The following is a 15,093-nucleotide window of genomic DNA, read 5'->3' on the forward strand; positions in this document are numbered from 1 at the left end:
AGCGTGGAGTTCCGGGAGTGGGCCAACGATGTCTCCAGTGCCATGTTGTCTGCACCGCCGGGAGGCATGTCTGTTGGCGGGAAGCAGGAACAGAGGTCCGACGATGAGCCGGGCGGGGGTTGCGATGATCCCCGGGCTTTAGCGGATTGGGTGGCTTTAGATCTGCCCATGTAGATGTGGTTAAGTGTCCCCAAATTAGCCTTTAATCACGGGCTGAGAGAGAGCAGGCGAGTCAAGCTGCCATTGAGGTTGGCTTCCGGTCACGCCCCGAACCCTGACTTTTATAGGGAGTATAATGGAGCATTAGAAAACCCCATTATTGGCCATTTGAAGACATGTCCACAGTTCAAAGGAAATGCATGATTAATAATTGGTTGCTATGATGGCAAACAATCACATTAGTTTGCCATTTTCCTAAAAGTATCATTAAACCCAGACTATGAAAATCTCTTATTACATGCTATAAAACAAAGTGTGCAAACTCTCAAAGCCACTGAAGTGTTCGTTTTGTGTAGAGTGAAATATACTTGGTTGATCCTGCCTTCATCTGTCCCTCCCATCTTCTCTGTGTCCCCACTGCAGGTTGAGATTGTGTAGACCAGCTGGTATCCTCTAAGAAGCATGTTCCTTTCTAAGCTCTTTGTTTCGTCCTTCTTTCCTTATTTTTCTTATGTATGCAGTCCACATGACTAGAGTCACACGTGTGGACGTATACCTAATGGTAAATGACACTCCCCTTCCTCCCTTCATTTTCCATGTCCTTTTATTGTGCTAAACACTGTGGGAGTGGGATATAGTATGCTGATTGATTACATTCACTAACAAAAATGCAAAAAACATTTTAGCATAAATTGGTATTGAAAATATATCTAATGCAATTTCTAATACCTTTAAGTTAAAAAGAAGAGCCTTGCATGCAGATGCCTTCTGAACAAAATGAAAGCTAGTGTCAATAATTTTTCACTCTGCTACACCATATTAATGCCCAAAAATACATATTTGATGTTCAATAAAGATTTATAGGGAGCTGTAAAGCAATACTTTGGTATAAACTTTCCATTCCTGCCTTTTATTTGGAAAGTTTTGAGAAGACAATCCCACCCATATAGTAACATTCTCAAATTTAGCCACTAGATGGCTCTTTTGTATCAGGCATTAACGTCTATACCACTGGGAACAAAAGTGAGTACACCCCTAAGTGAAAATGTCCAAATTGGGCACAATTAGCCATTTTCCCTCCCCAGTGTCATGTGGCTCGTTAGTGTTACAAGGTCTCAGGTGTGAATGGGGACCAGCTGTGTTAAATTTGGTGTTATCGCTCATACTGGTCACTGAAAGTTCAACATGGCACCTCATGGCAAATAACTTTCTGAGGATCTGAAACATTTTTTTTTTTTTGCTCTACATAAGGATGGCCTAGGCTATAAGAAGATTGCCAAGACCCTGAAACTGACCTGCAGCACGGTAGACAAAACCATACAGCAGTTTAACAGGACAGGTTCCACTCAGAACAGGCCTCACTATGGTCGACCAAAGAAGTTAAGTGCAGATGCTCAGTGTCATATCCAGTGGTTGTCTTTGGGAAATAGACGTATGAGTGTTGCCAGCACTTCTGCAGAGGTTGAAGGGGTGGGGGAGTCAGCCTGTCAGTGATCAGACCATACACTGCACACTGCATTAAATTGGTCTGCATGGCTTTCGTCCTAGAAGGAAGCCTCTTCTAAAGATGATGCACAAGAAAGCCCGCAAACAGTTTGCTGAAGACCAGCAGACTAAAGACATGGATTATTGGAACCATGTCCTGTGGGCCGATGAGGCCAAGATAAACTTATTTGGTTCAGATGGTGTCAAATGTGTGTGGAGGCAACCAGGTGAGGAGTACAAAGACAAGTGTGTCATGCCTATAGTCAAGCATGGTGGTGGGAGTGTCATGGTCTGGGGCTGCATGAGTGCTACCGGCACTGGGGAGCTACAGTTCATTGAGGGAACCACGAATGCCAACACGTACTGTGACATACTGAAGCAGAGCATGATCCCCTAGTTCCCCTACCTTCAGAGACTGGGCCACAGTGCAGTTGTCCAACATGATAATGACCCAAAACACACCTTCAAGACGACCAATGCCTTGCTAAAGAAGCTGTATATATATATATTTATATATATCTATATCTAGATATATCTAGATATATCTAGATATATATATATAGATATATATATAGATATCTCTATATATATAGATCTATATATATGTATATATAGATCTGTATATATAGATATATATATATATATATATATATATATATATATATATATATATATATATATATATATATATATTCTTGTGACTTTCCCAGACTCACAGTCACGCTCAGGGAGTGTGTTTTCTCAGGCTTTCTGCAAGTGAACACTTGTCCAACAGATGTCCTGGAATGCTTACACAAGATGGGTTGAAGATGGAGGTAGAGTGTTGAGGAGGCTGTCGTGGCCCTGAGGGGGGGGGTCTGGGAGAGGGGGTGGCTGCCTTGGGCCGGGGCTCGGATGCTGGAAGTATCCTGCCAAAGACACAAGAGAGGAAGCTTTCCTGGAGGCACAGGAGCAAAGAAAGGACAGAGTGAGTAATTCAACACTGGTGGGGACAACAAAGGGGGGAGACTGCCACATTTAGCCAGTCTCCCTTGAAGACAGTGGTGGGGCTAAGTCTTCTACCTTTCCCCTGGGAGATTTTCAGAGAGTTAGCCAGGTGGGCTGGTGAAGAGTCAGTCGGGCAGACTGGTGTAGAGAGAGGCAGCCAGGTGGGCTGATATTGCCTGAAGAAGTGGTGCTGGGATTAGTGACCACAAAGGAAGCAGAAGGGAAAGTTACATGCTGTGTGGCCGCTACTGAACTGACAAGGAGTCTGTCAAGTTCCCCCAGGAGTGTACCAGCAGAGGCTGAGCAGGAGTGAAGCAAAGTGTATACAGGAGGAAGATTAAAGAGGAGTCTGTATATACCTGTATATAGAAAGTTGTCCCTGAAGTTTGCTGAAGTCAAGTGGGCATCCCATAACCTCCCATCCCTATCCAAGTTGTTAACCCCTGTCATGCCTTCTTTAATAAGGCTTGAGATTTTCCTATTTACCCTTTGATTTAATTAGATTGCTCTATGCTGCCATCTAGCGACCATTTTGCATAACTGCTCTTACCTATTTCATGTAGTCATTTAGTATAGCTGGCTAGATTTGGTACATGAAAGCCTCCGTACTTTCAATCCCATCAGGCCTTGCATCAGCTTCCTCCACCATTTTCATCTTTTCCTACCATGGAAGCATACACATCTGCTGCTAAGCTCTACGTTAGCCATCCGGATCCATCTTCGGTATGTTTACTAATTGTATCTTCAGCTAGATAGATAGATAGGATGGCACTAATTGTATGATCTTTGTTAATTGCATTTTGTCTGTATCTGTTACAGTTTTACTCTATCTTGTATCAATAAAAGTTCAAAAGGATTCTGCGCCTACTGGAATGCATTGGTATGAGAGGAGTTAACAGTGTGCCCGAATACACCTCAGTCACGTGTAGTGAGGGGCATAACAGTAAAACGAAGGCTTCCAAGCACGGCTGGCATACAGAACAGCAGTAAAACGAAGGCTTCTAAGCACGGCTGGCATACAGAACAGCAGCAAAGCAAAGGCTTCTAAGCACAGCTATCATACAGAACGCCAGTAATACAGCAGTGTTATCAGCTTCCATATAGCCGGACACCATGTCACAGACAAAGTCAGAGCACTTCACAACAAGGTCAGAAGTTTACTCCATGAGCACAAGGAGGTCAGTGAAAAGCGAAACAATTGCCATTGCCCGCGCAAAGGCGGAATCTGCAAAAGTAAAAGCTGACTTTGCGGCAAAGGAGGCCAAAATAAAAGCTGCATTCGCCGAAAAAGAAATAAAAGCTGCATTTGCCGAGATGCAACTTAAATTAGAAAAGTTACGTATGGAAACTGCATTGGAGGAACTAGCTGCAGAGAAGGAGTCAGCGGCTGCTGCGGCCGAGGCAGACATCTTAGAAGAACTTGCAAAGCCCACCAGTGAGCGGCTCAGCAACGTACTTGAAAGAAAATCCGTTCCCGACGACGGTACAGAGCGTACCTCAGAATATGTGCGGCGGCACGCCGAACCAGACAACTGCCCACTTACAGCACCGAGAGCGGACTCAACCCCTGCCATTCACAGGCCTTACGTGAAGCAAGAAAGTAAACCCGCACTCAGTCAGTTTTCAGCACATTCTGCAGCCAGGCAATCAAAACACTACGTCACAGTTGACCAAATTGAAAATGAAGAACGACGGGTTAAAAGACACAGCGACTGTATCTCTGATGACCGCAAATACCCACCAAGTTCCTGGCACAACAGAGCGCCCCCTGGCTACTCACACAACAATCAAGGTATGTCAGATTTCTTCAAGTTCTTAGCACGACGTGAACTGTTAGCAAAGGGACTTGCAAAGTTTAACGATCGCCCTGAAAGTTATAGAGCATGGCGTTCGTCCTTCAGAAATGCAACTAGAGACCTTGAGCTAAATGCAAGTGAAGAAGCCGACCTCTTAGTCAATTGGCTGGGGAATGAATCGTCAGAGCATGCAAGGAGAATCAGAGACATTAACATTAATTACCCAAGCCGAGGGCTGAGCATGATATGGGAAAGGGTCGATGAATGTTACGGTTCCCCAGAAGTTATAGAAAACTCTCTTTTTAAGCGAATAGAGGACTTTCCCAGGATTCCTAACAAAGGCTACCAGAAGCTGAGAGAACTGAGTGACCTAGTGACAGAACTCCAAATAGCCAAAGCAGAAGGAGACTTGCCAGGCCTTGCCTTTCTGGACACAGCCCGTGGCGTTAACTCTATAGTGCAAAAGCTACCTTACAGCCTTCAAGAAACCTGGATTTCACAAGGCTCCAAATACAAGCAAAAGCACAACGTCCCCTTCCCACCATTCTCTTATTTTGTGGACTTTATTCGCTATCAAGCAAAGGTTAAAAATGATCCTAGTTTTGACATCTCATCATCTGACTCTGCTCACCCTAGGTCAAGTAAGCCTGCTCTAACCCGCAACTTCAAAGACGCACCTGTTGCAGTACGCAAAACAAGTGTATCTCCAACACAGGATCCAAGCAGAGAGTGTCCTCTTCACAAGAAGCCTCATTCGTTGTCAAAGTGCAGAGGTTTTAGAGAAAAGACTCTCCAAGATCGCAGAACCTTCCTCAAGGAAAACAGACTTTGTTACAGGTGCTGCGCATCAACTTCTCACCTTGGGAAAGACTGTAAGGTGAGCATCAACTGCTCTGAGTGCAACAGCTCAGAGCACAACACAGCTCTACATCCAGGGCCAGCGCCATGGACTCTTACCCCCTCACCCACAGTGGACGAGCACGGCGGGGAGCAACAAGACACAGTACCTCCTGTAGTTACACCCCGGTACACCCAAGTCTGTGGAGAAGGTCTGTCTAACAAATCCTGCTCTAAGATTTGTCTTGTCACAGTTTACCCCACGGGTCGCAGAGAAAAGGCAGTGAAGCTATACGTGATCCTGGACGATCAAAGCAACAGATCACTCGCCAGCTCAGCCTTCTTTGACACTTTCAAAATCAAGGAAGCCGGCTCTTCATACTTACTTAAGACTTGTACAGGGGTAAGTGAAGAAACTGGGAGAAGAGCCATTGGTTACCAAATCGAATCCTTTGACGGTCAGACTACCCTGCCTCTGCCAACTCTAATCGAGTGCAATCAGTTCCCAACTGATAGAGAGGAGATCCCTACACCAGAGGTGGCACTTCATCACGGACATCTGAAGGGCATAGCACATCTCATCCCTGAACTGGATCCCCAGGCCGAGATAGCACTTCTCCTTGGGAGGGACATCATCAGAGTTCACAAGGTGAGAAAACAAATCAATGGTCCCCACAACTCCCCCTATGCCCAGAAGCTAGACCTAGGATGGGTCATCATAGGCAACGTATGCCTAGGGAGTGTTCACAAACCAACCAGCGTGAACTCTCTCTTTACAAAGACACTAGAAGGTGGGCGTCCATCCCTATTTCAGCCTTGCACCAACAGATTCCTTGTAAGAGAGAAGCCTGCCAGTGTAATTCATTCCAACCCTTACACCGCTAATCTTCTTTGTCATGAAGACAGAGATCATTTAGGGTGCTCAGTTTTCCAAAGGACTAAAGAAGATCACAAAATTGGCCCATCTATTGAAGATCATATCTTCTTGGAGATAATGAGACAGGGATTCTACAAAACCAACGAAAACAGCTGGGTGGCACCCCTGCCTTTCAAAGCGCAGAGACCCCGTCTTGCTAACAACAGAGAACAAGCTTTGAAACGCTTTTCTTCCCTCAGATCCAATTTTCAAAGAAGAACAGAAATGAAAGGGCATTTCTTCTCATTCATGAGTAAGATGTTTGAGGATGACCATGCTGAGATAGCCCCACCTCTAAAAGACAATGAAGAGTGCTGGTACCTACCAATCTTCGGTGTCTACCACCCCAAGAAGCCAGGTAAAATCCGGGTAGTGTTTGACTCCAGCTCACGGCATCAAGGGATCTCATTAAATGATGTCCTCCTAAAGGGACCAGATCTCAACAACACACTTCTTGGTGTTCTCATCAGATTCCGCAAAGAAGCAGTTGCCATAGTGGCAGACATTCAGCAAATGTTCCACAGCTTCCAAGTCAAGGAAGAACACAGGAACTTCTTGAGATTCCTATGGTTCAAAGACAATGACCCTACTAAAAACATTACAGAATACCGCATGAAAGTACACGTTTTTGTTAACAGTCCATCTCCTGCTGTTGCCATCTATGGACTTAAGCTATCTGCCCAAGAAGGTGAGAAAGACGTTACACAGTTTATTGAAAGAGACTTTTATGTAGATGATGGTCTGAAATCACTTTCTTCACCTGAAGCTGCAATAAGTCTACTCAAGAGGACTCAAAGCACGCTTGCCTCTTCAAATCTCAGACTGCATAAGATAGCATCAAACAGCAAGGTCGTCATGGAGGCCTTCCCTTCCCAAGATTATGCCAGTGACTTCAAAGATCTGGACTTAGCTACAGACTCCCTTCCTATGCAACGCAGCCTAGGACTCAACTGGGACCTCAAGTCTGACACCCTTACCTTTCAGGTTGACCAAGAGACAAAGCCCTTCACACGGCGAGGTGTCTTATCCACCATTAACAGCCTGTATGATCCACTTGGGTTTGCAGCACCAATTACCATCCAAGGTAAGATTCTGCTTAGAGAGCTTACTGCAGACACATGTGATTGGGATTCTCCACTACCTCCTGAGAAAGAGACATTATGGGTAACATGGAGAGACTCTTTAAAGACTTTATCCAACCTACACATACATAGACCATACACCCACTTTCCTCCCACAAGGGTTCAGTCTACAAAGTTATGTGTATTCTGCGATGCTTCAGTTAAAGCAATAGGAGCAGTAACCTACCTCAAGTCAGTAGACATCGAGGGCCAAGTTCAAATTGGGTTTGTTATGGGCAAAGCTAAGCTAGCACCATGTCCCGAAACCACCATTCCAAGATTGGAACTGTGTGCTGCTGTACTAGCAGTAGAACTAGCAGAACTTATTACATCTGAGATGGATCTAGAACTCGAGGACACAGAGTTTTACACAGACAGCAAGGTAGTGTTGGGTTACATTTACAACGAAAGTAGGAGATTCTATGTCTATGTACACAACAGAGTCCTAAGAATCAGGAAGTCGACACAGCCCACCCAGTGGCATTATGTCTCAACTGATCATAACCCAGCAGATCATGCTACAAGGTCTGTACCAGCATCCCGACTCAAAGACACTACATGGCTCACAGGACCACCCTTCCTGTACAAGTCAGCGCCTACGACGTCAGTAAGGGAGACATATGTACTGCTAGAACCTGAATCTGACTCAGATATCCGTCCTCAGGTTTCCACATTACATACAACAATTTCTAACCAACTGTTGGGATCCAAGCGCTTCCACAAATTCTCCACTTGGAAGTCCTTACAAAGAGCTACTGCTTCAAAACTCACACATGAGACTCTGACAACCTTCATGGCTGAAGTATCAGCTGTAATGAATGCCAGACCTTTGACATCTATACCTAATGATCCTGAAGATCCTTTCTTGCTTACACCTTCCACTTTGCTCACTCAGAAAGTTGAGGTGATCACAGCTCCTCCAGTCAATCTAGACACAAAGGACTTATACAGATGTCAATGGAAAAGAGTACAAGTGTTAGCTGACACCTTTTGGAACAAGTGGAAGAAACAATACTTGTCTAATCTACAGACCAGGAACAAGTGGCAAGACAGCAAACCCAACTTACAGCCTGGTGCCATCGTTCTCATGAAAGACTCTCAATCCAAGAGAAACGAGTGGCCTTTGGGTTTGATAACCCAAGTGTTTCCCAGTGAAGATGGAAACGTCAGAAAAGTTGAACTCAAAGTCATTAGGCAAGGCCAGCCTAAACTTTTCCTCAGACCTGTTTCTGAACTTATTTTGTTACTCTCCTCCGGAGTGCCATGATGTGTGGTATCCGTGGGAAACCAAGCGGGGAGTGTCATGCCTTCTTTAATAAGGCTTGAGATTTTCCTATTTACCCTTTGATTTAATTAGATTGCTCTATGCTGCCATCTAGCGACCATTTTGCATAACTGCTCTTACCTATTTCATGTAGTCATTTAGTATAGCTGGCTAGATTTGGTACATGAAAGCCTCCGTACTTTCAATCCCATCAGGCCTTGCATCAGCTTCCTCCACCATTTTCATCTTTTCCTACCATGGAAGCATACACATCTGCTGCTAAGCTCTACGTTAGCCATCCGGATCCATCTTCGGTATGTTTACTAATTGTATCTTCAGCTAGATAGATAGATAGGATGGCACTAATTGTATGATCTTTGTTAATTGCATTTTGTCTGTATCTGTTACAGTTTTACTCTATCTTGTATCAATAAAAGTTCAAAAGGATTCTGCGCCTACTGGAATGCATTGGTATGAGAGGAGTTAACAGTGTGCCCGAATACACCTCAGTCACGTGTAGTGAGGGGCATAACAACCCCTAATAAACAACAACAACAAAACCCCACAAAGCTACAGACTGCTTACTGAATCTTTTGCAGGTTGGTGCACCCCTCCCTAGGCAGCACTGCCTGACTAAGTGTTTTGAGTTCTTATTGAAAACACAAATAAAACTGGAGCTGGTCGGAGACTGGACGAAGGGTAACACATATGCACCATTAATATTGCTATCTAATGTACACCCAGAGGAAAGACGCCGCCTATAGCAACTGTCACAGAATAAGACAGAGACGTTTCAGATAACAAAATGTCATATTGTCCTTAACAGTTAATAAAATGCTATAGTGTCCTGTATCTCTTGGTTAATCAGAGCACTTGTATATTATGTTAGAAACTGTATTGAGATGCAGGTCTTATTTTGTATTGTTTTCCGCTTCCTGAGGGTCCGACTGCACTCACTAGCCCACCCCCACATGACATGGCTTCACTTAAAATTCTAACTTGGAATGTTCGGGGCCTCGGTGAGAGGGCTAAACGAACAGCAGTACTCTCCCATCTCAAATCCCAACAAGCAGATATTTCTATCCTGGTTGAAACCAACCTTGCAGGCCAAAAACAGATCTGCCTCAAAAAGCCATGGGTGGGTTGGCTATATCAGGCCCCGTACACATCCAACTCCTGTGGGATTGCAATCCTTATCGCTAAAGCAGTGCAATTTCAGCTCTACACTTTGCAGTCGGACCCTCAGGGCCGAACGTTATTTTTGCATGCTACCATTGGAGGCCTTGAGGTCCCTCTTATGGCCTTTTACATCCCCCCCCCATTTCAATTTGCCATGTTACAACAGGGTGTTGCCTTCATGTCTCATTACCCCTCGGTGCCGGCGGTCTGGGCGGGGGACTTCAATATGGTCATACACCCACACCTAGATAGACTGAGTCCCGCCAATCCTCCCCCTTCAACACCCACTATCACCAGATTCGGCAAATTCCTTGCAGAATTTGCCCTCACCGACACCTGGCGACACACACACCCGTCAAATTTGCGTTTCATCTGCTTCACACCCTCACGATCATCCATGTCCCGCATAAATTTTATCCTTATTGCCCCCCCTCTATTCCCTCACCTTCTAGATGTGGGCTTTGTCTCCAGAGCACTCTCTGACCACTCCCCATATTGGATCAAGCTCCGGCTGCCGTCTCCCCCTGTCACTAGGATATGGAGGCTAAACCCATTTTGGCTTACCATTCTCCCTGACCTGGATGTTATCCTGCGCGAATGGGAACATTATTTTCGTATCAATGACGGTACCGCTCAGGTTGATTCCATATGGGAGGCCTTCAAAACACACGCTTGCATGATTCTCTCCCTACGCATTAACCACCACAAGGCCACTTCCAAGCAACCTCTTCACCAGGCAGAGGAACACCTCAACACCTTAGAGCAGGCTTTTCAAGACAACCCAACTGCTGCCAACGCCTCTCTTGTGCACATGCACTCCAGACTCACAAACCAGCTTCACTTTGAAAAGGCCAAACAGGGTATTTTCTTCAGCAAACAACGTGTCTTGGAACACGGCGAGCGAGCTGGCAAGCTCCTCGCATACATGTCCCATTTAGACCACAAACCCCCAGTAGTGATATCTCTTCAATTGCCCTCTGGGATCAGAATTTCCGATCCCGACCAGGTGGCTGAGGAGTTTAGGTCCTTTTACTCCACTCTCTACTCCTCCACATCCCAAAATTCTCCAGCAGAACTTTCAGACTTCTTACAAGAAATAGACTTCCCCACACTATCGCCCCCACAGATCGCTCAACTGGAAGCACCAATTACTACAGACTGTATTTCAGAGGCAATTGCTCTACTCCCCACATCCAAGGCGCCTGGTTCTGATGGGCTCCCCCTCGAGTTCTACAAACAATTTAGTGAGATTTTAACTCCCAAGCTTTGCAAGCTATACGCACATATCTTTAATACAAACACTCTCCCAACCTCCATGAGCGAAGCCCTTATTGTTCTTATACCTAAACCGGGCAAAGACCCACTCCTCCCTGAGTCGTACAGGCCTATATCCCTTCTCCAATTAGACGTCAAAATACTGGCAAAAATCCTAGCCCTACGTCTTAATAAGGTAATCTCTAGCTTAATACACCCCGATCAAACTGGCTTCATGCCAGATAAAAACACGGCCTTCAATCTCAGACGACTCCACACGAATCTCCAAGCTCAACACATGGACATGGGCACCAGGGTGGTAGTCAGCTTGGACGCTGCTAAAACGTTCGACTCTATAGAGTGGAGCTATTTGTGGGAATGCCTAAAAAGATTCGGCTTTGGCCCAAAATTCATAAAATGGCTCCAACTCCTATACCAGGCCCCCAAAGCGCGCATACAGGTAAATGGCAGAATTTCCCCCTCCTTCCCATTATCTCATGGTACGCGCCAGGGCTGCCCAATTTCACCTATGCTCTATGCCCTTGCTGTAGAACCCCTTGCGATAGCTCTTCGGTGTCACCCTGACATCAGGGGCCTCCACTGCGGTCAGATGACGGAGGTAATAAGCCTATATGCCGATGATATGCTCCTCTACCTCTCCGATTCAGGCCCCTCACTCCAGACTGCCCTTCATATCATCACAGATTTTGGGGCATTCTCCGGGCTTCAGATAAACTGGACTAAGTCCCAAATTCTTCCACTAGATATGGGAGCCCCTACGGCTGATCAGGCCACTCTCCTCTTGGTCAGGGCAAGTACCATTAAATACCTGGGTATCCACATTTCCCTTCTCTCTCTGACTTTATTGCCCTTAACATTGAACCACTTTTCAATACACTAAAAATCAAAACACAAGTATGGTCCAGACTCCCTTTAGGGGTCATGGGCCGAATCAGCCTGGTGAAAATGACCCTTCTCCCTAAACTATTATATATTTTTTGGCAAACCCCACTATCCCTCCCTGTTCGCATATTTAAGTCAATGGAATCTATCCTCAACTCTTTCATATGGGGCTCATCCCATCACAAATTATCAATGAAGGTCCTAAAATTCCCAACTGAATTAGGAGGCACAGCGCTCCCCGATCTTTTCACGTACTACATAGCATCTCAACTTTCTCATTTCTTCCACTTCAACCACACTGACAGAACCCGCTACTCCCAAATGGTCTGCTCGCAATGGCCAAATATTTCACCCCTTCCAAATCCTATTCTGCGCACCCCGAGGGCTGCATCATGGTAGAGACGAGAGGCACATGTTGTCACATCATTGCAAAGTTTGGCAGACCGCTATGCGACTAGGCCGAGCACCCTCTCCTCACTCCCACACACCCCTATGGGATAACCCCACCTTGCCTGAACTTAATACAAACCCTGATCACGATCTATGGGTTACTAGAGGTGTGATATACCTGTCACAAGTTGTAGCCAACGGGTCGGTCAAATCATTCCAGACCTTAAAAGACAACTTTGCTTTGCCAAATCACATGTTCTTTCGCTACCTCCAACTATGACACGCACTTAATACACAGCTTGGTGGCCCCATCCCCGCCCTTGAGGTCCCACTATCGGTGGATATAGTTTTGGGAGAAGACTCCAAGAAACTGATTTCCCAAATATACACATATCTCATGCGGCCTACAGCCGATACCATTACACAACAGCTGAAGTCGCGATGGGAATCGGACCTTGGCGACCTGACGGACGAGGACTGGGAGGAAGCCCTTGGCAATTGCAGGATTGTCTCCCCGAAACTCTCTGACCATTTATCACATTTATATGTTCTTCACAGATCATACCTGACCCTGGCTCGCATATCCAAATACAAACATGACTACAACCCTGGCTGCCCAGACTGCGGTCACCACATGGCCTCCTTTTTTCACTTGTTGTGGGACTGCCCATCCATACAGGGGTATTGGACACAGGTGGTGAAATTTCTACACGACCGCATGGGCTCCCCACTGTCCCTCTGCCCCCGTCAGTGTGTGCTGGGTCTCCTCTCACTCTCAGAGAGTGACAAATATTTAAATATTCTTCTGCAGGAGACATTGTTTCTTGCCAGGTTGCTGATTGCTAGAACATGGCTCAGGGGGACCCCCCCCCACACTGCGGAAATGGATCAGGGCTGTTAATAATACTCTCCCCTATAAAAAGGTGCTATATATCCATAGGGGCTGCCCCGACAAATACCACAAAATTTGGGATAGATGGCTCGAGGACACCTCCACTTGTGATACCAGAAATTAAGCTTATTGCTACCCTGTGTATGAGAGAAGGGGAGAGATTATGTGATGCCCTCATAACTCTTTTATCGAATCCCTCTCCTCCCCTCCTGTACCCAAACAACCTGGTTACTCAATATGCTCCAATATATAAATGCCTCCTTTCCAACCCCTGCATTACTATACTGCAGATGACAGCTGTACAATGTCATAAATGTAACTTCCTATGTGCATGTCAGCATGATTGATCCGTAATTGTAGTGCATGTTGCACTGTTCACCCGAGTGTTCTTAAATTTTCTCTTATGCTCAATAAAAGGTATTTTTGAATTAAAAAAAGATAAAAACAACTTCTGCCAATCTCTGTTATTAAAGCGGAGTTCCACCCAAAAATGGAACTTCAGCTTTAAGGGAAGGTGACCCCCTGACATGCCACATTTGGCATATCATTTTTTTGGGAGGGGGAGCAGAAACCCTCTTTTTAGAACGTTCCAGCTCCCACTTTCTCCTGGGGCACCGTGGCACAGAAAGGAAGTTCACCTTTCCCCCCTCCCTCTCAGCAATCATCTGGGATGCAGTGCATGCCCGGCTGTGAAGCCACAGCTGGGCGCCCACAGTGACAATGTCGGCGCAGCAGAGAGGAGGGGGAGATGAGTGGGGCTTCGTTCCCCTGCATGTCTGGACCTTGGGATAGGTGGGTGTCCAATTATTAAAAGTCAGCAGCTGCAGTATTTATAGCTGCTGACTTAATTTTTTTTCCTCAGTGGAACTCTGCTTTAAGATGAGGTTGTGGAAAGCAGTTTCATGTCACAGGTCATACACTTGTACCAAATTGTAATGTAACTGTAATTTCTGCCTTCATTTTGTTAAGCTCTGCGCAAACTGGCGCTATATAAATCCTGTATAATAATAAAAATAATAATAAATACACCATGGCAAGACTGAGCACAGCAACAAGACACAAGGTAGTTATACTGCATCAGCAAGGTCTTTCCCAGGCAAAGATTTCAAAGTAGACTGGGGTTTCAAGATGTGCTGTTCAAGCTCTTTTGGTGAAGCACAAAGAAACGGGCAATGCTGATGACTGTATACGCAGTGGTTGACAAAGGAAACTTAATGCAGCAGGTGAAAGACACACTGTGCTTACTTCCTTTCAACATTGGTTGAGCAGTACCATCAGCACAGAACTGGTGGAAACAAGTCTGACCCAGGTACACACATTTACTGTCTGGAGACAGAAGTTGTCTTTATGGAAGAATTGCAGCCAAAAAGCCACATGTCTGATATGGAAACAAGGCTAAGCAACTCAACTATGCATGAAAGCATAGGAACTGGGATGCAGAAAAATGGCAGTAGGTAGTCTGGACTGATGAGTCAAAATTTGAAATATTTGGATGTAGCAGGATGCAGTTTGCTTGCCGAAGGCCTGGGGAGCTGTACAATAATGGGTGTCTTCAAGCAACAGTGAAGCATGGTGGAGGTTACTTGCAAGCTTGAAGCTGCATTTTTGCAAATGGAGTTGGAGATTTGGTCAGGATCAATCGTGTCCTCAATTTTGAGAAATACAGGCAGATACTTTTCCATCATGCCATACCTTTAGGGAGGTGTGTGACTGACCCTAATATTATTTAGCTGCAGGCAGGGCTGGACTGGGACAAAAATTTGGCCCTGGACTTCACCCAGACTGGCCCACTTTGACAGGTCTCTCCCATGCCGGCTTGCCACCCAAGCCCCCCCCCCCCCCACTAGCTATTAGCCGTTTTACATTATTTCTCTTATAGGCAGTATCAGTGGGGAAGCTAGACATTATTT

General features: G+C 45.6%; 1 protein-coding gene across 1 annotated transcript; it reads left to right on the forward strand.

Moving 5' to 3' along the window:
- Nucleotides 1–3,134: 3,134 nt before the first annotated feature.
- On the forward strand, nucleotides 3,135–9,012 carry LOC141132506 (uncharacterized). The gene is made up of 2 exons (XM_073621036.1): nucleotides 3,135–3,354; nucleotides 3,451–9,012. Exon 2 carries the CDS (start codon nucleotides 3,745–3,747, stop codon nucleotides 8,566–8,568), a length of 4,824 nt encoding a protein of 1,607 aa, XP_073477137.1. The 5' UTR covers nucleotides 3,135–3,354; nucleotides 3,451–3,744; the 3' UTR covers nucleotides 8,569–9,012.
- The last annotated feature ends 6,081 nt before the right edge of the window (nucleotides 9,013–15,093 follow it).

The sequence above is a fragment of the Aquarana catesbeiana genome, linkage group LG03 (genome assembly GCF_042186555.1).
Source record: "Aquarana catesbeiana isolate 2022-GZ linkage group LG03, ASM4218655v1, whole genome shotgun sequence".
NCBI lineage: Eukaryota > Metazoa > Chordata > Amphibia > Anura > Ranidae > Aquarana > Aquarana catesbeiana.

Excerpts from the sequence above, each read along its gene's own strand:
- LOC141132506 (XM_073621036.1), top strand. The coding sequence starts at position 3,745 with ATGTCACAGACAAAGTCAGAGCACTTCACAACAAGGTCAGAAGTTTAC.